The sequence below is a fragment of the Hakea prostrata genome, chromosome 1 (genome assembly GCF_041222555.1).
Source record: "Hakea prostrata isolate BN-2017 chromosome 1, UWA_Hpros_2, whole genome shotgun sequence".
Lineage (NCBI taxonomy): Eukaryota > Viridiplantae > Streptophyta > Magnoliopsida > Proteales > Proteaceae > Hakea > Hakea prostrata.
The window spans coordinates 8,990,896-9,013,511 of NC_142600.1; the positions used below are offsets into that span (position 1 = coordinate 8,990,896).

A 22,616-nucleotide genomic window follows, 5' to 3' on the forward strand; every position below is an offset into this window, starting at 1 on the left:
AAAAAAAAAAAAAATTAAAACTAAACTAAACTAAACTAAACTAGAACTCTTTTTATTTTTCTCTTAAAAATCAGAGCTGAAATCTTGAAGATAAAAACGGACTACCGAGGGACTTTTGAAAATAGAGTAGATGCCGAGTCATCACTTGAACCGGAAAAGATAATAACTTACAAACCCAGGGGTAAATATGTAACTTGCTCTTTTCTTTCTTCTTTGATTCTTTCTCCTTATTTTGTAGGATATCATAAAAGAATATATTCGTATCTCTCCCACTTCACCTTCACCCATGGGAGACATAAAAAAATATATCAATCAATCTACTTTAAGATAATTTGATAAAAATAACTCGATACACCTCAAAATTTCCAACAAATAGGGAGCTCAGACTTGCACAGACCCATTATACAATTTAAGAATCCGCATCTGAATTTGAGTCTGAGTCTGAACACATTTCAATTGGTTTGGTTCTGTTCAAATTACCCTCCAGTGGGGGAAGACCTTCACTGTCACTAGAATTCAGTTCCTCCTCAGGATTGGAGCCTGGTGTTTGCAAAGAGGTATTTGAAGCATCTGTGACTGCTGCTGCTCTGAAAATTTCTGGCCTATATTAAGAATCACAAAAAAGCCCAATGAATGAATGGTTGAAGAAAAATAATAGATATGAAACAGAATTCAATTAGTTATTTCTCCATATTAATACCTCATACCCTGTAATTAAGAGGCTGAGGCACGAGAAGACTCCAATGGAGCTCCGGTCTTAAAGATCAAGTGGAAAGGTCTGTTTTTTTCCTTCTTTGTTTTTCGGGTGGGGGTGGAGGCAGGGAGAGGGAGTAAAAGAATGGTCTGGGTTTTATGGCATAGACAGTTTCTTAACAGACACATTCAAATATATAGCTAATATCCAAGCTCCCACATATGAGACGAGCAAGCTACAAAACTGAATCCATTCAGTGTCTTCGTCCCTCTTCCTTGGCAGAGTATGGCTCATCAGGTCGTTTGATTATATACTACTTTCTTAAGTCATACTTTTTTAACTACTGAAGCCTGTAACACTGAGAGACAAGGATAAAAAGACATACCACTCCGTTGATTTTTGAAGTGCACAAACTTGCTGGTAAAAGAGAACTTGCACAACCAGGCATGCAACTTTGCTGCCTGATTCAAGGGCTGCCTCCTTCGCACTTTCATCCACCACAACAAAGCTCCCTGCAGAAACAGAATATCATTTAGTCATCCATTGGCACTAGGATGAATTGTTGAGCACATCAACTTCAAAAATCTCAGAGCCTAACAGAGCCAGCCGAGAAGAAATCTCATTCTGCAGCACCTTAAGGAAGGCCAGAGTAAATTGGGTCATATTGCAATTTAAATGATATGCTTGATAGAGACAAACCTCGTCTAATCCACATGCTCTTTTGAAATTTGGCTGGAAACAATGCTAATGATTTCTGCCCTGCTGCATCCATTACCTTTGGAGACACAAAAATGAAAAATTGAACTAAATAAAACTAAAACAAATAGAATATTTAAGTTTAAATTATGAGAAAAAGAAAACTAAATTAACCAAAATCATAAACTGAGTGTTCTATCATTGGGACTACTTCTCATAGAGATAAATGTATGGTTTTCAAGGATGATGTGAAGGCTATTTTGCTAACTGCCCACTTCAGGCAAAAACAACCAGGTAGCATGGAGGCTCCGTGACTAACAGCACTAGGAGATCTGACTCCAGAAAGTTCCAAAGAGGCTTACACTAATACAGCATACCTTGATAGAGCGAAAAAACAGCACTTCGTTATCCTTGTAGAAAGGAAATAGAAACTAATGAACAACAAATACTTAAAACAGAATTATAATTGATTCTGCACTATAAATGGTATGTATGAGACCCCAAGGTCAAAATGAAGAACTCATAAATAGAAGTAACATTAGTGAGCTATCCTTGTAATTATTACATATACATATATATCATATATTCTCATATTTTCTGTTATGCCATTGTTCAATCACATGTCAGGTGAACCTTAGCTATCTTTAATCCATTCTCATGCACCACCCAACTTATGAAGCTTCTGATGTCCAGAATCCCATGTGATGTGTAGCCTTCATACATGTTCATCAGGAGGACTCATAGACACTTAGTGTGAAGACACCTAACTTTATGGTTAAAGTGTTAAAGAATTCAGATTGCTAGTAGAGAAAAATTAAAGGAAGTTTTTGGAACAGTTTCTACAGACTGCAATTGACCTGGAAGCCCAGAACATATTGGTGTGTCCCTCACAACACCTATGTATTACAATTTTCAACTTTTGATGTTGTTCTACATGAGACACTATCCATTTCTACACGGTTTATCTGAGAAAACTCAGAATATTCCATGAGCTATTAGTATAGACCATAGAGCATAAATGCAAGTTTAAGTTGAAGCCCTTTTTCATCTGGCTATTCCAATAGGCTCCCATGATTTGGTAGGTGTAGATCTGCCACAACAACTCAGAATATAGCATGTGACTCTTTTCAATTATAGATCCTGCATAATCTAAACAGAACACTTTGGCTATTGAGAAAGCAGAAAGAAGGATCAGAACTATGCACCAAGGGTTATTAAAGCCAAATACGAGTGCTAAATGTCTGTCCATAGAATTGGAAGATAAATTCTTCATTACAGTTTAGTGCATGAAAAGGAATCCTAAAGAATCATGAGTCAGGCAGAGGAACAAAGTTTATCCAGCAAAAAGACCACGTGAAATAGAGAGGCATTTGGTGCAATAACTCTCCTTTGAAGACAAAATTCCCTTCTAAATTAAGGTTATGAGAGGCAAAGAGACCATGTGAGATTTTGGGATGCAATTGTTGAGTACCTCTCCTTTGAAGGCGTAATTCACTTCTCATAATCTGCCAAACCAAGGAATGGGTATGGCTTTAAGACACATGCAGATTTCAATAGGAAACTGAGGCTTTGCTTGCTAGGAGCTCAAAGCCCAAGTAGTATGGGAGTCATTGGGAGGTGGAATTACCTTCTTGATATTTTCAAGACTTCAATAAACTATTATGGCCACCTCTCAAGCACAAATACTGACTACTAAAAGCTGAACCAAGAACTCTTTTCGTGAACACATATCCTCTCCTTATAACCCAAGGGAGATACTAGAAGCCAACCATTTTCAATAGAGAAGGCTAGTCCACTTAAATTTCACATGCAAACAGTTTTAGAAGGGAATGGTCCACTTGCTAATTGTTGTCAGCTTGCTTGGAAGATTTGACACAAAATTTTACACCTGTTTACAGTTGACTTCATGAAAATACCCTCCTGCAAGAATTACCACGTTAATTTGGGAATTCTCATCATCATCTATTCATAGGCCTCATTTTTAATGAATATATGGTTACTGCAATATCACCATAAGCAAAGCAGAGGCAATAAGCAATCTCTCTGCAAAACCGGGGGGGGGGGGGGGTAAAGTTGCATACATTATGAGTTTATGACGCTCCCTGAATCCTGCAATTGCGGAAGCTCCATGACTGGGTACACCCTTTATAGCAATTACTTCAAAATATTTGGTGCTGCATTAGTGTTATGAGAATTCATATGTCAGATAAGAACAAAGTGCAGCCCATAGACTCCATCGTATTCCCTAAATTAATCTTGAATTGTTGACCATTTGCATAGTTGTTGAGATAATCCAGGGTGGTGGAGGGGTGCACAAGTGCTTAGGCAACAAGGTACCCACGTGCTATTTAAAAGGCTAGAATATATACTTAAGACCATCAAAAATCAACATTTCAGTAACTCAAGCATAAAAAATCAACATACACCAAGAAGAGTGCAGAACTGAAGAAGCCACCGAATGTTTGGAACAATCAAACATAAACTTGGCTTAAGCAATCAAACTGCTCCATATTTAGAGAAATGTTGTTGTTCTCTAACAAGTTTATCTGGTCAAATGATTTTATTTTTAGGTGTTACCATTTTATTAATTAGAGCACAAAGCCACATTTCCAACAAATCCAAGATTGCTTAAATCTGATCTATATACAAGGAGTTACGTTCCAATTAAACCTTATTTAACATGTGCTAATGATGTTTAAAATCACCCAAAGTGAAAATAAAATTTTAAGCATCAAGGTAACAATTTTTTATCTCTGTTGGTACTCAATGATGTTTAATTACAGTGAGATTCATGGAAATTTCAAATTGAAGGAAACCCTAGCATTTGAAACTAGAAAGTTGCTACCACAACTGAGATTCTCCGTTCCTTTCTTCAATCGAGGAGCTCACATTTTATCCATTTAAGAATTTGAATTCTTATTTTTATTAGATTCTTATTTTTAAGTTTTTTTTTATTTTTTGCAGGGTGTATTTCTGATGCCAATAGAAATGAAAAAAAGGGGATAAAAGATTTATAAAAATTAAAGTAGCATCTTGCACTAAGGTGACAGTAAGCTAGAGCCCAAAAAACTACTTCAATGCCAAGGTGGCACCTTAACAAATATGATTATTTTCTACACAAGGTCCAGCATTTTATCATTGAACTTTGAACATAAAAAATAAAAAAAAAAAAGAGGGGGGGGGAAGGGTTGGATATGCCATTAGCTGAACAATTCATATTAACCAATATAGTAAGCATTTGTTGGACAAAGAAGATTCTAACAGAATCTGAGCCCTTCCAGCAGCTCAAAGTGGAGAGAAGAAATTGAGGAGAAAGAAGAATCAAAGAAGAAAAAAAAGAACAAAAAATTAGATAATGAATGCACAGCATGTAGACAGAACACAAACCTCAATAAGATTTGAACCACGAAGAGATACAACTTGCATTATGCTTTGGCCTTTGAGCAGGGTTGGGATTTCTTCCATGGATGCTCTCTTCATATTCTTCCGACCTCCTTTCATCATTTAAGTTGATTTCAAGATTCTAGAATGCAACACAACAAACCCCTGATCTGCAGGTGAAATCGTTTATAACTATAAGTGTAAAGTATGACACACTTCTACCAATGAATAAGATTGAATGTGCTAATAAATTGCCACAATCCATTGTAGTTATCCTCGTTATACCTGATCCTCTCTGTGGGTCAACAATTGCAACACTCAAATTTGAAGTAAAATGCAGACTTTCTAGAACGATAATTTTCTGTAGTATTACTATCATTATTACAAGTGATTCTCCCAACAAATTAATGCACTGAGAACCCTTCAATTTTTTTTTAATTGGAGCTATATCAAGGTATCAATCATCACCAACATGTTCTCATAGTTGATGATGATGGTAGTGGTAGTCGCACATTTAGTAGCATTAGTAGAACAGACAAAGCCTTGCGAAATTGCAGTTCATAAACATGAAAGAAGTTCAATTTATTAGCAGTATCAAAACTTTCTAGGGGGTGATCTTTGATTTCAATTTAACATGCAAGAAAGCCTTGCGAAATTGCAGAACAAAATCTGATCCATCTCATTCCATGTGGTTTCCAAATGCAGTACAAAACTCTATATTGATGAAGCCATATAAGCACAAGAAAAGTAAGACTGTTGGTCTCACTGCAAGCTGAACAAAACTAGTGTCCAAAAGCATGCATTTATTGTTTCAGTAGGTTGGATTCCACAATCAACATTAAGTTTTGTCTAATTAAATTTGACAAGATGAAACGACTGCTCAGTCTACTCCATTGTTTTCAACTAAAATTTTTAATCTGAAACATTCTTGCAGGCCTTTCAACAAACGGTATCTGTGCAATGTATGCATACCGAAGTTCCAGGAAGCACAAACACATGAACAAAATACTAAATTAGCAATAGCAATCAAATATCAAAGATGTACATTGCTCAAGCTTGTCATCTCAAAGCATATCAGTTATATATACGGTAAGGAAAGAAAATATTCCCGCCGTCAGGTTCGAAAACAAGTTTTGGAATAAAGAGTATAAAACATATAATTGCATTAAATCGTAGACTTAGCAAGCTTAACAAAAGAATGAATAGAATGGTGCTTGCCTCTGCAATTGCTTACCTCAACTCTTGCAAACTTACGATCGGAACAAATTCTAGGGTTCTTATTTCACGGGAAGAGAGATGTAGGAACCAGGTCAATATGATCAAATTGAAGGGTGAAGCTTTTTATGTCGAAGCAAAGGTACTGTTGTTCTTCAGTATAAGAGGGCTGAAACTTTTCTCTGTTGAAGTGGGGATTCCAAGTAATAAAAAGCGAAACAAACCTTAAGAGGAATCGAGAAAGAGAGGGGTGTAGCCAAAGCCAACATGATAAGCAGGGCCAACAAATTACACAACCCTTTTGGAAAACCCAAAATGCGTTTAGGAGAATGCAGGACTAATAAAAGCAGCAACTACTCAGAATATGCACAAGGAAGTGGAAAATACCTCGAATCAGAAGCAATTGAACGAAGATGAAAAAGTGGGTTGCAGACCCACAGACTATGGTTAAAGAGAAATCGGTTGCAGAGACAAGGCTTCACTTGCGCATAGAGGGCTTAGGCGGTTGCAGAGATGCTTCCAAATTGAGAGATCGGTTGCCAAGAGCTTGCCTCGACCTCTTACGCTTGCTTAGGGCTTCAGACAGACGACAGAAACGACAGAGACTAGAAAGACGAGAGAGTCCCAAGAGAACGAGAGTTGAGAGAGACGAGAGAAACCAGATAGAGTCGAGAGAGAAAGAGTTGAGAGACACGATTTGCAGCTTTTGAAATTAGGGTTGGATAATTACATCGCTAACCCTCCTCACCGTCGCCTTCACGCACTGTGCCCGCTTTTTCACGTGAAGTGGTTTGGAGCTTCTTGTCCACACACATTGGGTGCCAAACATCCGGTTTAGTACACTTTTGTAGTTTTGCTAAACTGGAACACTAATTTCAGACAGTTCTACTATCAAAGATTTAGGTAACTTTTGTATTTTTTTTATTTTATTTATAATAAAAAACACTTATACATATTCAGTTAAAGACAATTACACATATAATTAGGCAGTTTATCATGTGTTAAAATGGGCAAATAGCACAAAATAAGTGTGTCTAAATCACTGCCATTAAAACCCTGTATAGTCTAGAAGGAATTGATGGTTGAAGGTGAATCCAACCACCAGATTTACATATATTTTTTTTGTAACTTTTTCAATCATACCTGTAATAGAAAAAAATGCAAAATTAGTGGTTGAGATTTCGATTTCGACCACTCAGGGAGATCATAGCTATACGCAGCTCAATGCTATGCATTTAATGCGCAACATTGAAATTTAACTCAAAATCAACTGTGTCTTTTCTCTCAAGAAAACCGCGTGACATCCAATCACACCATGGAATTGATTTATGTCTAAACGGAAAATTAAACATAGGCCCAAAAGATAAATCATTTGTGTATGAAATTATGAATAGGTGAACTCATAAATTATTATGGATACGTATGTCACATGACCGAAGAGGAGAGAGAATACAGTGCTTGAGATCAATGCACAAACAATTTCAACTAGGGTATGAATTTTCATTATATAGAGGTAGGAAAAGCACGAGTTGGGATCCTCTACCGTCACATCCTTCTACCCTATATATAGGAGAGGAACCTATCTTTAATTTCTTGTCAATGCATAGAGATAGACCTTCCTCCCAAATATGTGGTAGAATGTCATGAAGAAAGCACAATCTTTTATTTTTTTTTTTTTTTTTTTGGTAAAAGCACAATCCTTTACTGGTGCATATAGAAAATCCGGACTCAGAAAATCACTTTGTTTCCCATGCCTAACAAGTGCCACACGTTGACATTGTCTTGATGTAAACGTTGCTGCCATTACCTAGAAATGACTATCCTACCTATATAATAGATAATCCCATCCATCCACGTAATGCTACAAGCCTTCAGTGTACACTCACTCGTATTAGGCCATACTTCGATAGAAATTTATTAGATGAATCCTTTATTTTCTTGTAGATGTATGCCATGTGTCCCAACATCACATCATATGGTTGAAATTTATTTATAAGCCACATCAAAGAGTTGATTGATATGACTAAAAAATGGATTTCAACCATTTGATGTAATATTAGTACACATGGCACACATCTACAAAGAAATGGCCATAGTTCGATTAACCTCTCAATTTTGATCATTGCTTTCCAATCAATTAACTCTATTTGAGGCCATGTGTCAATACTTCTCTTCCAAAAAAATCTATCCCTCAACTCACTAGTGCACCTAACTAATAACTTCTATTGTACGATATCTATCCAATAATTAGAATACTTATCATCAAACTAGTCACAAGGACTAAAAAACCAATATTCAAAATGAATTATTGAAAAGAATCTGTACACAAGAGAATTGATGAAGATTCAATGTACAAAATTGATGAAGATTCAAAATACAAAATCTTGTGAAAGTTTCTTGTTGGACTTGCTAATAAAAGGTCTAACACCACATCGCACCAATTTATAGAATATTTCTCTCTTCTATCATTTTTGTTTTCTTTTGTGGGTAAGCTCTCTCTTCTATCATCAATCAGCCGTAATATCTTGACTATAATCAGCCAAATGGAGGAAATTAGGGGCAAATGGATTGGTTGCGGAAATAGTTGAATTAAGCTCATTAATCAGTCAGGGATGATAGGGATGGGAGAACCCAAGTGGGTCATGGAAGTATTACATTCATTTCGGATTGAGAACTTGAGATCTTCCTTAGCGTGGGATGGTTGGCAGCAGACACCTGACCGTCAAAGTTATGATGCATGCATGCAAAATCTTCAACGATTGATAGGTATTAACCTAGTATGATGGATGTGTTTCTAGTATAATAGTGTTAGCTTTTTATGTAAATGCCGTAAGAGTAAAAAGTTCTTAGATTCAAGCCTCATCTTTACACACAAATTTTAGTTTATAGTCTAGTTAAGAACAAGGGTATTTTGAATAATTACTTAGGTTGAAAAATTTTCAAGTATTATAAGCCAACCCCTAATAAGAGGCAAATTCACCAAAGCCCGAATAACCACAACGAAATTTTGAAAAATTTAGGATCATTTTGATAAGCCATCGAAGAACATATTTTAGTGTTTCTTGTTTTGAGAAACACAAGAATAAAATGCCCAATAACCGTTTGATAAAACTGTAGTGTTTCAAGTGAATTTTTTAAAGATACTTTAAAATTTATGAAAATTTTACTTCAAAAAACATTACGCGCTATTTCTCAAATAAGTATAAAATTGGGTGTGAGAACGGTTTGAGTGAAAAAGTAGAAACGGGTATTCATTGTGTTGCTATGCAATCCTGTTCGTCCACTCAACCGAATGAACTTGCAAGAATGAGCTCGACCGTGGTAGTCGAGTTTTCACCTCCGACGATCTAATTAGGAATCTGACTAAGGAAGACAAGAAAGCAATGAACAATAAGAATTCGAATAGTAATGGTTATATTCAGGTACCTTTCTCTTGTGTCCTCATACATTTTTATAGTTTTTCTATATATGAGTTTGATTGGAACTCAAACATTGTTCGGAGTGCAATACGAATCTTAATGATTGAGTCATATTCAAATATGAGTAGTTGAATCCCAATTGAATACCTTTTCCAAGTCTTATTGGATTCGTGCTATTCTGCCTTTATACTTGTACGACCAAACTTGACAAGTCGGCTAGGTATGACCCATCCAAGCTAGGTTTAAACGAGCTGGTTCGGGACCATTTTATTTCTCTTTATCACAAGGAACTGAACACTCTAAACATAAGAACTCTACTAAAAAGTCTACTAATAGTGTTCGTGTTTCAAAAATAAGTTTGATCAAATGTCTAAAAAGTGTTTATGCGTGGTAAAACTGTTTCTTTGTGTTTTTATAAGTAAAAACTCTTGTTGGATTATCAAATGGTCCTTAATCTTTATCACTACTAATAAACGTGAATATTTTCAATTCAATTAAAAAAAATTCTCACAAATATTGAAATATTTCCTATCCATGTGAGTATAAGATGCAGACTCCTGCCTAGCATGGGATCAATTTTCATACAATACCCAAAAAAAAAAAAAAAATTTAATTTTCATAGAGAGAAGAAAAATAAAAAATTCCTAGTATTATAAAATTTTCGGGATAAAATATTCTTGCAAGGTCTGTAACGCACCAACCAATGCCTACGTGTCACTCTCACTATATCTTTCAATAATACTTTCAAGAATCTAAAGTCCGTGGCAGTTGCGTCTTTCAAGCACGTGCCCTGTAGGGCTTCGCCGACTGGTAGACGGGCTTCAATACGTCGCTCGTGGCATGCTTTGAATCCGCCACGTGTCATGTAAGATTCACTTCCTTTATAGTAAAGCAAGCCCACCCAAAAAAAAATCTACATTTCCCCATCCATATCAAACTCTACTTAGCCTAATTGGCTATTTATAGGTGTTTTTATCTCGTTTGACTATAGGAATCTACGAGCTTTCTGAACCAACGACCATGGAAATCCAAACCCAGCTTCAATTCCATAATCAGAACCAGCCTATCATCTCTCACCACTTCAATCTCTCTCGCAGTACTAAACCTTCAACGCTTAAGCTTTCCTCTGCAATTCGTTCTTTTTCTTACCAGAATGGGATCAGGATAGCAGGTTTGTCTACCAGATTCAAATCATTACCGCAATCTGTAGATCCGGTGGCATCATCCAAGCGAGCACTGGAATCAGGTTCGGTAAAAGAAGAAGCTGAAGAACTTGCAGTGGAAGATTGCGAGATGAAACCAGAGGAATGGATAGAGCTAGGTTTTGACGAGGAAGAGAGAAGCGGAAAGCCGTGCGGAGAGAAGAAGGGAGTAGTGGAAGTAATGGAGTGCTTGGAAGATGAAGCCATCTATGGAAGCGACCCAGGTAGAACACCCATGGATTACAATCGAAGGGCTCGTGTCTTCGACAAGAGCTCTCGAGTCTTCCAGGCTCTCAAACAAGGGGAAACTCTTGTTTAAATATCTGTAATGGCTTTGTTGCTAACATATATATGTTTCAAACATTACCAGTTCTCAAATCTTGCTTATACGTTTCCAAAATTCTAGTTAGTTTTGCTGATAATATATGTGTTTCGAAGATTCCCAGTTCCCAAAATCTTTCTTATATGTTTCCAGAATTGCAGTGCCCGGTATCTAGCTAACTCAGTTCGAGTTATTAATCCGTCTTGTAATCTGTAGTTTGATTTGGAAAAGCAAAGATTTCAGCAAACTGATGTTTCAGTTTCTTCCAACGACAATCACGAGTTTGTTTGAGAATTCAGAAATCCAGCTTTCAGAACCGCCTAGAAGATTCGGAGAATATCTAGTTAGTGATTCCACAGTCCCCTCATTTTAAATCGATTAGAAATCAGTTGCAACTGAATCGAGTGATGGGATCTGACCTGATTCCTTCGGAGCGATTCACCCGATTCTTACAACCTCTGTTAAAAACCTGCAAAATTTCACAATAAGCCATTGAAACCTGATTGGATTGGAGAGGTTCACCCAGTAACTTCCATTTAAAACCTGTAAAACATGTAGAAAATGTGAAATTAAAGTGCATCTCGATCGGATCAGAGTGGCTCAATTTATGAAATTTTTATCTAAAACCTGCAAAACAACAAAGAACATAAAAAATGTCTGAAGATCTAGGTTTCATTCACCGTTAGATTATATGGTGAAGAAAGAAAGATTGATCCACCAGTCAAAACAATCTTGTCACTTAATCAGGAACAGCGATTCAATTTACGGACCCACAGGAATCTTTCCATGTGCCTACTGAACAGAGAATTTGACTTAACAAACGAGGTTTATAGTCGTAATGATATTTCAATCGAATCTAGGGTTTAGAGAGTGTTTTGTCCACTACTGTGGGCGATTTGGAATCTCAAAGCTTGACACGATTAACAAAGCAAAAAAGTAGCCGTTGCCGCTGTCCTCTTTCAAATTCAAACGTCACCCTATAAATGAACTTCCCATTTCCAAACCACTGGTCAACACTGACATTTGCTTTCTCATCATGGAAGGATTGTTGTTATCGTGTCAATCTCCGACGGTCGGACTTCAAAATCTCCGGCAGAAAATCATCCGGAAGCCCTTGCAACCTAGGAATTTTTTAGTGGATCCAACTGATGATCAGGCGAAGAAGAATCTCAAGCCTAAATTGATCGAGATCTCTCCGGCTGGTGGCGATTCAGAAAAGGAGAACCGTCTCGTCTCTTCAACGCCATCCAGTATCGGACCATTAGATGCATCTCTCGCCCAGGAGTTAAGTGCAATACGGAAGAAGCTGGAACGATTGAGATTGGATAAGGAGAAGACAGAGAAGAAATTGAGAGAAAAGGATCTGATATTGGATATGCACCTGATGGAACTCCAAAAAAGAGGCGAATCACAGAAGCAGCTCGAGGTAGTGGTAGATAAGCTGCTGGCACTGAAAGAAATTCAGTCTACCTGCATGGTGAGCGAAAATTATAAAGCAATCAAAATTCCATTCTTTTATTTCTTTTTTCTTAGGTTATGTAATAATTTCAAATTTCATGATCTCCTTAAATCTTACCTCTAGAGAATCACTCCCATTCAATCACTGAGAGAAAAGGAAAAAGAAAAGAAGCTTAAAGAACCTCAATCGGATTCACAGGCAAGTGTATTCATCAACTCTGTTTTGTTCTGCAATGAGAAGAGCAGAAATTTATTACCTTTTGCTTTGCATTATTGAGAGCTCGGAGATTTTCTACTGAATAGAAGTCATTCCATTTCAGGAAATGAAAGCAGATGAGAGAGAATGCAGCAGCGCCATGGAGATGGGAGAAAACCCAGAGCTGGATCCTTCTGCTGATGAAGTACCAGAGAAGGCGGCACCAGATTCTTAATGCACAAATCGTTTTTTCCAAGGACAATTGTTTCCAGAATGAAATATAGCAACTCACTATATCTTTTGCAAGGAGACTCAATTCTAGATCTTGATTTTGTTTATAAAATGTATTTTTTTTGAGAGCCCTTGTAGTATATCCATCCACAGTTCCAAACCACTGTGGTTGTTGAATTTTCAACACCATTACTGTAACGATACTGGCCAACTTATGGACCTGTTTCAAAGAGCTCTGATCTGATCCTGTTTCAAAGAGCTGTTAAGGTTTTCTTCATCATCAACAAATGATCCTTAAACCTGTGTGGCTAATTGTTGGAATTTATTTACATGATTCAAAATGACTCTTCCCTTTACTTGCACATTTTTTGAGTTGAATGATAGAAGCAATCATGTAGATGTTAACTACCTTTCCCTCCTATACTACTAGTGCGACTAATGCCAAATACACCACTACTTACCACCATGACACTCAATTGTGTCTGCTTGAACCTCTTTAGATGCTATGCAACAATCAATCGCCTGAAAATATAATTACAAGTTTACAACTGCAAGAAAAAATCGTGAGAATCATACGATCAGGCTGTGAAGGGTGGGGTTATTCCCGACGCATGAATCATTATAGGTAAGCTTACCATCGCCATGAACTCTGTCCAGTTGGAAAAACATTCCCTTTAAAAAAGCCTATATGCACTGGACCTGGAAAGTTGTTAACACTTCAGAATGCATATAAAACAGCCAACTCTAAAGGGAAAAGAGGAGCAGATCCTCTCGATGCCATACATCCTTTCATGTCAAACGCACTGGAATTCCCAAATTAAACACATCAAGTTCAGGATAACTAGATAGCTCCTGAAGTACGACTTATATCAATTCCTACTAAGGATTTTTATAAGAATGTAACCCATCAAAAGGAATATTAAAAAAAATGCACAAATGGTTGACATTCTAAAAATTAGGATGGAGCTCTAGAGTTCAACATCCAAAGCCAATCTGGTCCCACATGGATGGTAGCTCCAGAGACAACTAACAGAACTGCCTATGGTGGTTGCAGTGTACACACATGCTAAATGCTTCAGGGTTAAACATCCACACAAATGTCCCACATGAATGGTGGCTACAAGGACAACCCAACTAACAGAACTTCCAATGGTTGTTGCAGTTTACACATGTTACATAGGTCGTCATTGGTTCATCAGCACTCCGTGTCTGCATTTGATAGTATGTGCACTTCCTCTGCCCACATCGACCACACCTGAACTGATCTGTTGTGGCTTTTGGAGCAGCTCCACGCTCACAGTCAAATAAAGCTTTCTCTTTTATTTGGTTGTACTCCTGTTTCCTCTGATCACTTGCCAACTCGCTAGGGGTCATCCCAAGAAGTCTCTCTGGATTAATCTCCCCAAGGAGGACTCTTCTACGCAGATCCGGATTTTTTGGATCTCCAATGTTGAACATTATGGATCTGTACTTGAACTTCTGGGGTCCATTACTTCGTCCCCACTTTTCAAATAATGCAGATTCCACAGATACTGCAGCTCGGATTGGGTCACAAGCACTTACCTCATCCATAAGATCTTCAGTGACCTCGTTAGAAACTTTGGAAAAGGCTTCTGCAAGATTCTCCCGGAGCTTATCACGCAAAGCATCATTGCATTTTATCATGGAAGACAGTCTTGGAGGGCCATTGAGAGTTTGTGGTGGTCTCTTAATTCCAGAAACTTGTTTTACTTCTTTGGAAACCTTTTCAACCTTCACGACCTCACTCCTACTATTCTCCACCTTCACTGTCTCAACCTTCTCAACCTTGACAGTTTCTGAAGCGAAAGTCTTCTCAGGTTTCACTCTGTCAATCTTCTCAACCTTGACTGTTTCTGGTAATGACACCTTCTCAGATTTTATTCTCTCACCCTGATCATTTCTTTCAGCCTTGGGAGTTCCCAACTTTGGCCCCTTCTCAACCTTCACAGAACTACTACTGTCTGAATTACCATTTTTCTTATTTCCAGCTGTTTCATCAATGACTACTTTTTTCCATGTCTCTATCAAGTCAGAAGCTACAGCTCGGATCCTCGTTTTAGGATGCTTTGTCAGATGCCGAACACGTTTTCCAACCTGGAGGTGAAATAAATGGTGTAGTTAGAAAAAGAAGTGAAAAAATTATGAAAAGCATTGAGGAGATGATTCCACAAGTGAAGGCAAACTTCACTAGACCTTTCTTGGAATTTGAAAATTGGTCAGGAAAAAAGAATCCAGATATTTGTGCATTGCAAATATAAAAGAACTGACTAAGAATCTGAGTGTTAACGTACTGCAAACACAAATATTTATTGGGTAATAATTAATCACCACAATTCTCTCATTCAGCAAGCTTGCAACCAAAAGCTAACCCAACCAACCTAATTCAGCCAATCAACGCAGTAATAAGGTTCTATAGTTCAGACTTCAGCAAGAAACCTTAGACTTCGCCCACATGGGAGCAACTCCCAGACCAACTCTAATATGATCATTTCTTAGGTTAGAAGTTGAGCCAAGATGGGCTGGTTCAGTGAATTCAATTAAATCCAGAAAATGAGATGAAAAAATACCACGCAATTGGAGTCATCTCAAGTAGTGCTGCATCATAACACCTTCACAACTACACTATTTACTTGAATAATACTGACACGGACATCAGATCTTTCTCTCATTGGAAATAATAAAACACACAGAAATCCCACATATCGTTTTCAAACCAGACCCAAAAGCAGAAACTTGGTAGGAAACCCAGATGGTATTCCAGGATCAAAACAAAGGCCCAGCCACACACCCACAAAAAAATTCCCATCAACTCCTGGTTCTTTATTGTTACATTATTTCTATAGTCATTATCTATACCTTCATATTCTGTGTCTTCTAAAACTTTCCTTTGTTTTCCATCTCATTTTTTCAGCTTTGTTTCTCACAGTCCAATCTAAACTTTCCAGGTTTTGAGGACATTAGCAGTTTGTTTTTCAGAAAAATGTACATGCTATAATAAAATAGTAAAAAGATAAACACTACCAAATATTATGGAGGATTTAAGACAAAAGTACAATACTGAAGAGGGAGAAATATACCAAAATTTAGGAGGAGTTTAAAAACCTTATTATTGGAGACAAAGAATACCTAGAATGTCAATCAAGAAGACACAGCCCTTGTTGTCTGAGAAGCTAATTAATGATATACAAACATGTATGATGTATATACCTGTGGAAAAAATTCAGGCCAGATCTTAAGAGGTTGTATAACAGCATATCTCTTCCATTAATATAAACAACCTTTGCAATTTCCTAACCATCACCATCCATTATTTACGAGATCTCTCTCCTTCCTCAGGTCCTCCTCAATAGTCTAATACCTATCCCCTGAAAATTCAAAACCAGAAACTTAACTTATCCTCCTCCTCCACACCCTTACCATCTACCCCAACCCTGTCACTATGACCCCTCACCCCCCACCACACCCCATTGCTATAATAACCCCGTACACCTGTTCTCATTCCCCATCCCTCACCCATAACGACAATTCTGGCTCCCATTCAAAATCCAGATTTCCAATCTCATGCCCTCTAGATACGAACAGAATAGATCAAACCTATATTCAATCACTAAATTCATAATCATCCCAATGCGTTGCCCTGAAGCTTGCTCATCTCAATTATCCCCTCACATAAAGCTATATGCCATGTAAGCAACTCACCCCTGTGATTCAGAGTCTCGCCACATTCATCCTCATACCAAAAAAAAAAAATCTCAAATTTCAACTTCTTTCTTGTGCTAAAAAAAAGACATCAAGACAATACCCTAGAGGTTGAGAGATACAATATTCGAGCTTGCCTGAGAATGTTCACTATGATGGGCAGCTATCTAGGATGACACATGTGATCCCCTTGGCTTCAGAATCTACAAGATTTTTTGATGGAGATGCTGCAGATTTCGACAAAAGTAATACCAAAGAAGCTTCAGTGCTCGACTTATAGGCAAATAACTTCAGGAACAGTTGATGCAGACCTAGGACCGAATTGGACTACTTTTCTTTGACATCAACATGGGATTGATAGATATAGGTGGTGGGCCTTGGTCCCATAGGTTTATGTGGTCAGATGCCTGTTCCATGGGCCTAGAAGTTGAGTGTCTAGGCTAGTACAAAACTCTACCCGTAAACCTAACCTATTAGGTCTCAAAAGTAAGTTTAAGTTCTCATCAAAGTCTTGGAAGAACTGGCTCCTAGTTGATCATATATCAATCTAGGGCTACATCAGCAATCAGAACACCTTTGAAATTAAATTCCTAAACCACGAAGAATGGAGTGAAGAAATCACATCAGCACTCAGCAATTCTGCTTGTTGCATGTTGGACCCTTTGACACCCCCCCCCTTTCTTTAACCGTGCCCCATGGTCAAGAAGTGAAGAAGTGACTGCCGAAGAACTGCTTGAATAGGATCAAATGGAGCCTTAGGTTCTTGAGGCAGCAGTTGGTTGATGTTTTAGAGGCCATGTAGCAGACTCTAGAAGGTGAATACAGAAGTAGGAAACATGTGATCAGTTCATTGAGTTTGTGGACAGAGTTCCTGAGGCTATTGTCAAATCCCTTCCCACATTGCTCTCTTCCCTCATCCCTCTTCTTCTCCAGCCCCCCTCCCCCTCCATTGCTGTTCTGCTTTCAACCTCCTTCCCCAACTCCATCTACCTTTCCCTTTCAGTTTTTAATTCTAATCACAAGCTGGATCAACCATGTTGTTGCACGTTGGTTACATATCCATTGGGGCTACCATATGCAATATAAGGGATGAGCTAGATGGGACAGCCAGACCCAACGGAACCCTGATGTCTGGATCAGTCAATCAAAATTACTGCTGATTCTGATCCAAATCAGCGTATCTGATTCCAGCTTAATCCATGAGGATGGGTGCTTTTGTATTTACTTGTACAGGGGCTATTCAATCATAATCATGGATCAGACAAATTGTCTAACTTTCCTAGTCTTTCTCAAGTTTTGTGCTTTAAATGACCAATCAGTTCAGCAAGAACAGAAAAAATGAATTGGCTTTATCATTGTTCTCGAGTAACAAAAGCACAGCAGAAACACTCAGCAGGAATGACAGGAGTTTTAGCCTTATTTACAAAAAAACAAAAGAAAACCCTATAGCACTTAAAAGCACCAAAACAATCACCAGAACCGGAAGAAAAAACACTACACAATTAAGCATGAACCTCAACAAAATTGAAATTTTTTTTAGATACTGACAGCAGATTTAGCCTTATTTACAAAAAAAACAAAAGAAAACCCTATATAGCACTTAAAATCACCAAAATGATCACCAAAACCGGAAGAAAAAAAACTACACATTTAAGCATGAACCTCAACAAAATTGAATTTTTTTTAGATATCAGTATCGTAGTGGTATTAGTATCACGGATGACTGATAAGTGCGCCAATGACTAAAATCTTGTGTGGGGGCACCAAACTCACAAACGCAGGGTTATCAGGTGGACTCAATAACAGTTTCTTATCAGCTCGCTCAAATACTCTTCGTCGTCCTCCCCAATTCTTCTCAGCAATTCGATCACAATTTTTAAGCAACATAATATTTAAACCATGAGCCCATTCACCCGCTGGTTCCACCGAATTTTAGACCCCAAGTAACCCTAACCTCCGCAAATCAACAGACTGAACCACAGAAAAACAAGACCTTGCTAACAATACAAATATTTCAACTGAACATCACAGAAACATATTTATGTAAAATCAAAACAATTTTAATGGTTGAAATAAAGGGCGGGGCGAAGAATTTAAATTCTGAAACCTAGATCACAGCAACAACCGGAGCTCGACACGAACAATATACCTGCGTTGCGATTAAAGCATGTTTCGTCACAGGAAAATCCTTCAGCCGCTTCAATGCGTCAAGACATCGGGTTTCCTCCGATCCACCAGAGGAAGCCTCGTCCTCTGCCGCAGCATCTGCAGCCTTCCTAGCCGCTTCGAACAATTCGATTAGTTCTTTCTCCATATGCTCAGGTCAGAGCTCACAAATCCTAGAATAATCAGAAGAGGTGAAAGATAAGACCTACCATGAGAGCAAGAAAACACTACATAGCTGAAATTTCTATACTTATAAATGCTCCATGCCTGAAATGACGATGGCCGCGGGCTGGAGGCTGCGTTCTCCACGGTTTTCAACTTCAAGCCCTAGAATTTTCTGGAGTTGAATTCAGATAGGAGGAAACCTTAAATTCATCCGACTAATATAGATCTAACGGCTACAAAACTTCCATCAAAGATAACTCGCTAAATTCACCGATAAGATTTTTAAAAACTGTCAGTTTGATCTTCTGTGCTTGTGTTAACTTTCTTTTATACCATGTGAGATGCCTCGATTGGTGATAACCATTTTTTTTTTTTTTTCCCGAACCAAAAAAACATATAATATATAATATAAATAAAATAATCTATCTCGAATGACCTGTAGAAACCAAAAGAATCCATAATAAATAAATGTAGTATACCCCCGCCAAATTCTGTTTAAGTAAAATCTGAAGTACCCTTGGCAATTAATCTAGAAAACCATTGCCAACCCTAACTCTCTAAAAGTATAATTAAATTAAACCCTATTAAACAAAGAACAAAGTCTCAAAATGTCCTTAACTAAATCGAAACTCATCCAATCTATAGAGGATTTGAGATCTTAGAGAGTAGAAATCACAAATAAGCAATTCGAACAGATATGCAAATCTACAGCTCCTAAATAACAGTCAGGAAAAATGTCGTCTCTAATGGTTTCAAGTTCAACTACAGTTGTCAAATAACCATATTCACATTTACTTTGAGCCGTCACTAAACCGTCATTGTAATCCCAACTATAATTCACTAAGAGATAATAACCAATAACTCTTAGTAAGGGATCGTAGCTCTGACTTTTGCTAATGGCATACACAATATCCCAAATTGGATCACTACACACACACCAAAAAATAAATAATTAAATAAAATAAGAAAGTGGTAGATTAAGTTTTCCTTTTCATTTTTGTAGGACAACCATTCTCCACTTTTACAAATGGGATCAATTAAATCAACCATTATCTCAATATTTGAAACTGTTGTGTGGGGGGTTTGGATTGTTTAATTTGCTAGGGTGGGTATCAATTTATCATTCCAGATGTTTATTTGTATCGCCAACTTTCTATAGTAAAACTTCCACCAAAACTAAATGAGTAAATAAAAGATTTCACACCATCCCTGTGATAGATTATTTCCTAACCCTAGGATGTATATCGTTAGTTATAGGAAGGTAAATGGATTTAGTAAATTCATTTCAAAATGAGTATGGATTTTTTTCACATCTTCTATGCCATCCCCAATAGAGTATTATTGGTGTTTTTAAAACCCAAACCTCACCTTGCCTTTGGTTTGCATGTCTATCCTCATGAGATCCAATGTTTTCCCAGTTTCATTTAAATCACCTTAGAAAAAATTGAAGATGCATTTATGGTAGAGTTGTGGAGGGATACTAGAAGTTTTTTTTTTTTTTTTTTAGGTAATTCTAGAAGCTTAAAGTATTATTCTGCATATTTGACATTAGAGATTACTATTCCCAAAAGTTTTTTTTTTCTTCCAACCTATGAGAACAGATTTCCTTTCTATACTTGTGGCTTTTTTTATGCAGTCTTTGATTTAGCTTCATCAAATATCTCATTTTTTGTGACCCCAAATTCAGTAAGCAGCCCTGAGTATTTGAAAACCGTTGTGCATGGGGTTTGGGTGTCATAATTCGTGGAGGTGGGCATCCGTTTGTCATTCCAATTGTTTATTTGTTTTGTCGTCTCCAATATTCTACAATAAGCTCTCTACTAGAATTGAACGATCAAATAGAAGATTTCACCATCCCTATGATAGTTTATTTTCTAACCACACAAGTATAAAGTTGGTTTTATGAAAGTAAATGGATTTGATTAATTTAGCTCAAAATGAGCCTGGTTCTTTCCACATTCTCTATGTCACCCTCAACAGAATCTTGCTTTGTAATTGAGTATTTTTAAAACCCAAACCTCGCATTGCCTTTGATTTGCACATCCAGCCTCGTGAGATTGAATGTTTTCCCTAGCCTCTTCTAAATCACCCTAGAAAAAAATTTGTAGATGCCTTTCTGATAGAGTCATGGAGAGACATTGGAAGCTTAAGGTGCAACATTATATAGTTTTACAATGGAGAGATTGTTACTTTCAAAAAGCATTTCTCTCATGACCCATGAGAATAGCTTTCCTTTTCATCATTGTAATTTTGAGACACTGTTTGCTTTAATTTCGTACAAAATATCATTTTGGTAACCCCGAACTCAATAGACAATCTTAGGTATTTTGATGGTCCATAACCATACTGAACTTTGAGCATTATGGAGACCCGCCTACTAAATTTGGTGCAAATTATATGAGTTAAGCGCGAGGCTTGACTTCCACAAACTTATTGCTTCTCTTAATACGTTGCAGTCGATTCTCAAACAATTATTTGAGTATTAGTTTATTTCTTATAAAGTAGTTATAAGAAAAAACAATCAGTCATCTGCAAACAATAGGTAAGTAACAACATCCCTCATATATCTCACACTTACCCTTTTTACATCTTGTATTCTCTCAATTTGTAATTTCAACGTATAAAGCATGAGAATATAAAATAAAGATAGTGGGAGAGAGAGGGTCACTCTATCTAATACCCTTAGATGGATAATAACCCCTTTCATACAACCATTTATAAATGATCCTACTATTTAACATCTGTCAATTTATAAATACTTTGATGCATCATGCATGCTTGATTTAGTTTATATATATATTTATATATTTTTATTTTTCAAAAACCGGTAATTTTATATGGGAGGGGCAGGAGAAAGGGGTTAAGTATAATAAGAGATTTTGGATTTTGTCAACTGAGCCAACCTTTGGGGTTTGGTTTGGTGTATTATAAGAAATGCTAATTTGATAACAAATTCCTTCGCTATTGTAACCCAAGTGATTAAAGTCTAAATTATATTTGGCTCGTATAACTTTGTAAAAGTAAAGTCAATATTTTTACTTCATGGAAATTAAAAAAAAAAAAAAAAAAAGAGAAAAATGAAAAACAGAGACCCAACATTGCACTTGCTCTTTAATGTGATGGTTTTCCCTACCTTACCAAAGAATTTTCATCTTTTTTTTTTTATTTTTTTCCTACTAATAAAATAAAATAATAGAAATATTTTCCTCTTCTACTTCTATAGTTATATTTTCGTTATTTGAGTGACTAGGACTCCCCTATCTACTTAATCAATAGGGCATAAAGGGTGAGGAGCATGAGGATAAGACATTGTAGCCCCACTCCACTCCAAAGTTAGTCAGAAACACAGGGACTTCATGAGCCTTTTATTTATTTGAATTAAACATTTGTTAATTACAAAAACAGAAGAAGAAGATAGAATTAAACATTTGTTATAGAAATGTTTTCACACTTAAAAAAAAAAAGTCATTGCATAGGGAGTGGAGAATGGCATGCAGATTTTATACATCCAATCAGTGTTTGTTCTACCCCCTGGTACTGGGTCGGTTGCTTGATATCACGAGTAGGGAACTTGGCATTTGGATGAATGTTTTATCTGGCCGGAGAGAATCTAGATCTATTGGGTTGGTCGCTTGATATCACGAGTAGGGAACCTAGCATTTGGATGAATGTTTTATCTGGCCGGAGAGAATCTAGATCTACTGGGTTGGTCGCTCGATACCATGGTAAGACATCTAGAATCTGGATGCAT

At 37.1% G+C, this 22,616-nt stretch overlaps 3 protein-coding genes across 5 annotated transcripts; 1 reads left to right on the top strand and 2 right to left on the bottom strand.

Moving 5' to 3' along the window:
• Nucleotides 1-182: 182 nt before the first annotated feature.
• Nucleotides 183-6,765, bottom strand: LOC149027239 (uncharacterized). Of its 3 annotated transcripts, XM_089160791.1 has the most exons (6): nucleotides 6,374-6,765; nucleotides 6,006-6,168; nucleotides 4,778-4,941; nucleotides 1,394-1,469; nucleotides 1,080-1,206; nucleotides 183-602 (listed from the first exon to the last, which is right to left on the bottom strand). In XM_089160791.1, the coding sequence occupies exons 3-6, from the start codon at nucleotides 4,892-4,894 to the stop codon at nucleotides 410-412; spliced, it is 513 nt and encodes a 170-aa protein (XP_089016917.1). In that variant the 5' UTR covers nucleotides 4,895-4,941; nucleotides 6,006-6,168; nucleotides 6,374-6,765; the 3' UTR covers nucleotides 183-409. The 3 variants fall into 3 exon arrangements, with proteins under 3 accessions (XP_089016917.1, XP_089016905.1, XP_089016911.1); XM_089160779.1 differs by lacking the exon at nucleotides 6,006-6,168; XM_089160785.1 differs by lacking the exon at nucleotides 6,374-6,765 and having other exon boundaries at nucleotides 6,006-6,367.
• Nucleotides 6,766-11,892: 5,127 nt separating this feature from the next.
• On the top strand, nucleotides 11,893-13,169 carry LOC149027240 (myelin transcription factor). Its single transcript, XM_089160808.1, has 3 exons — nucleotides 11,893-12,406; nucleotides 12,512-12,586; nucleotides 12,708-13,169. Exons 1-3 carry the CDS (start codon nucleotides 11,966-11,968, stop codon nucleotides 12,816-12,818), a joined length of 627 nt encoding a protein of 208 aa, XP_089016934.1. The 5' UTR covers nucleotides 11,893-11,965; the 3' UTR covers nucleotides 12,819-13,169.
• Nucleotides 13,170-13,438: 269 nt separating this feature from the next.
• LOC149027241 (transcription elongation factor TFIIS-like) lies at nucleotides 13,439-19,080 on the bottom strand. Its single transcript, XM_089160798.1, has 3 exons — nucleotides 18,968-19,080; nucleotides 18,684-18,873; nucleotides 13,439-14,929 (listed from the first exon to the last, which is right to left on the bottom strand). The coding sequence occupies exons 2-3, from the start codon at nucleotides 18,846-18,848 to the stop codon at nucleotides 13,949-13,951; spliced, it is 1,146 nt and encodes a 381-aa protein (XP_089016924.1). The 5' UTR covers nucleotides 18,849-18,873; nucleotides 18,968-19,080; the 3' UTR covers nucleotides 13,439-13,948.
• Nucleotides 19,081-22,616: the final 3,536 nt, after the last annotated feature.

Coding starts and splice junctions, on each gene's coding strand:
- LOC149027239 (XM_089160779.1), bottom strand. CDS start 4,894: ATGATGAAAGGAGGTCGGAAGAATATGAAGAGAGCATCCATGGAAGAA. Junction 1,470..4,777: donor GTGGTTCAAATCTTATTGAG/GTTTGTGTTCTG, acceptor GTGTCTCCAAAG/GTAATGGATGCAGCAGGGCA. Junction 603..1,079: donor CTTCAAAAATCAACGGAGTG/GTATGTCTTTTT, acceptor TTCTTAATATAG/GCCAGAAATTTTCAGAGCAG.
- LOC149027240 (XM_089160808.1), top strand. CDS start 11,966: ATGGAAGGATTGTTGTTATCGTGTCAATCTCCGACGGTCGGACTTCAA. Junction 12,407..12,511: donor AAATTCAGTCTACCTGCATG/GTGAGCGAAAAT, acceptor TCTTACCTCTAG/AGAATCACTCCCATTCAATC. Junction 12,587..12,707: donor AACCTCAATCGGATTCACAG/GCAAGTGTATTC, acceptor ATTCCATTTCAG/GAAATGAAAGCAGATGAGAG.
- LOC149027241 (XM_089160798.1), bottom strand. CDS start 18,848: ATGGAGAAAGAACTAATCGAATTGTTCGAAGCGGCTAGGAAGGCTGCA. Junction 14,930..18,683: donor ATGCTTTAATCGCAACGCAG/GTATATTGTTCG, acceptor TTTCACCTCCAG/GTTGGAAAACGTGTTCGGCA.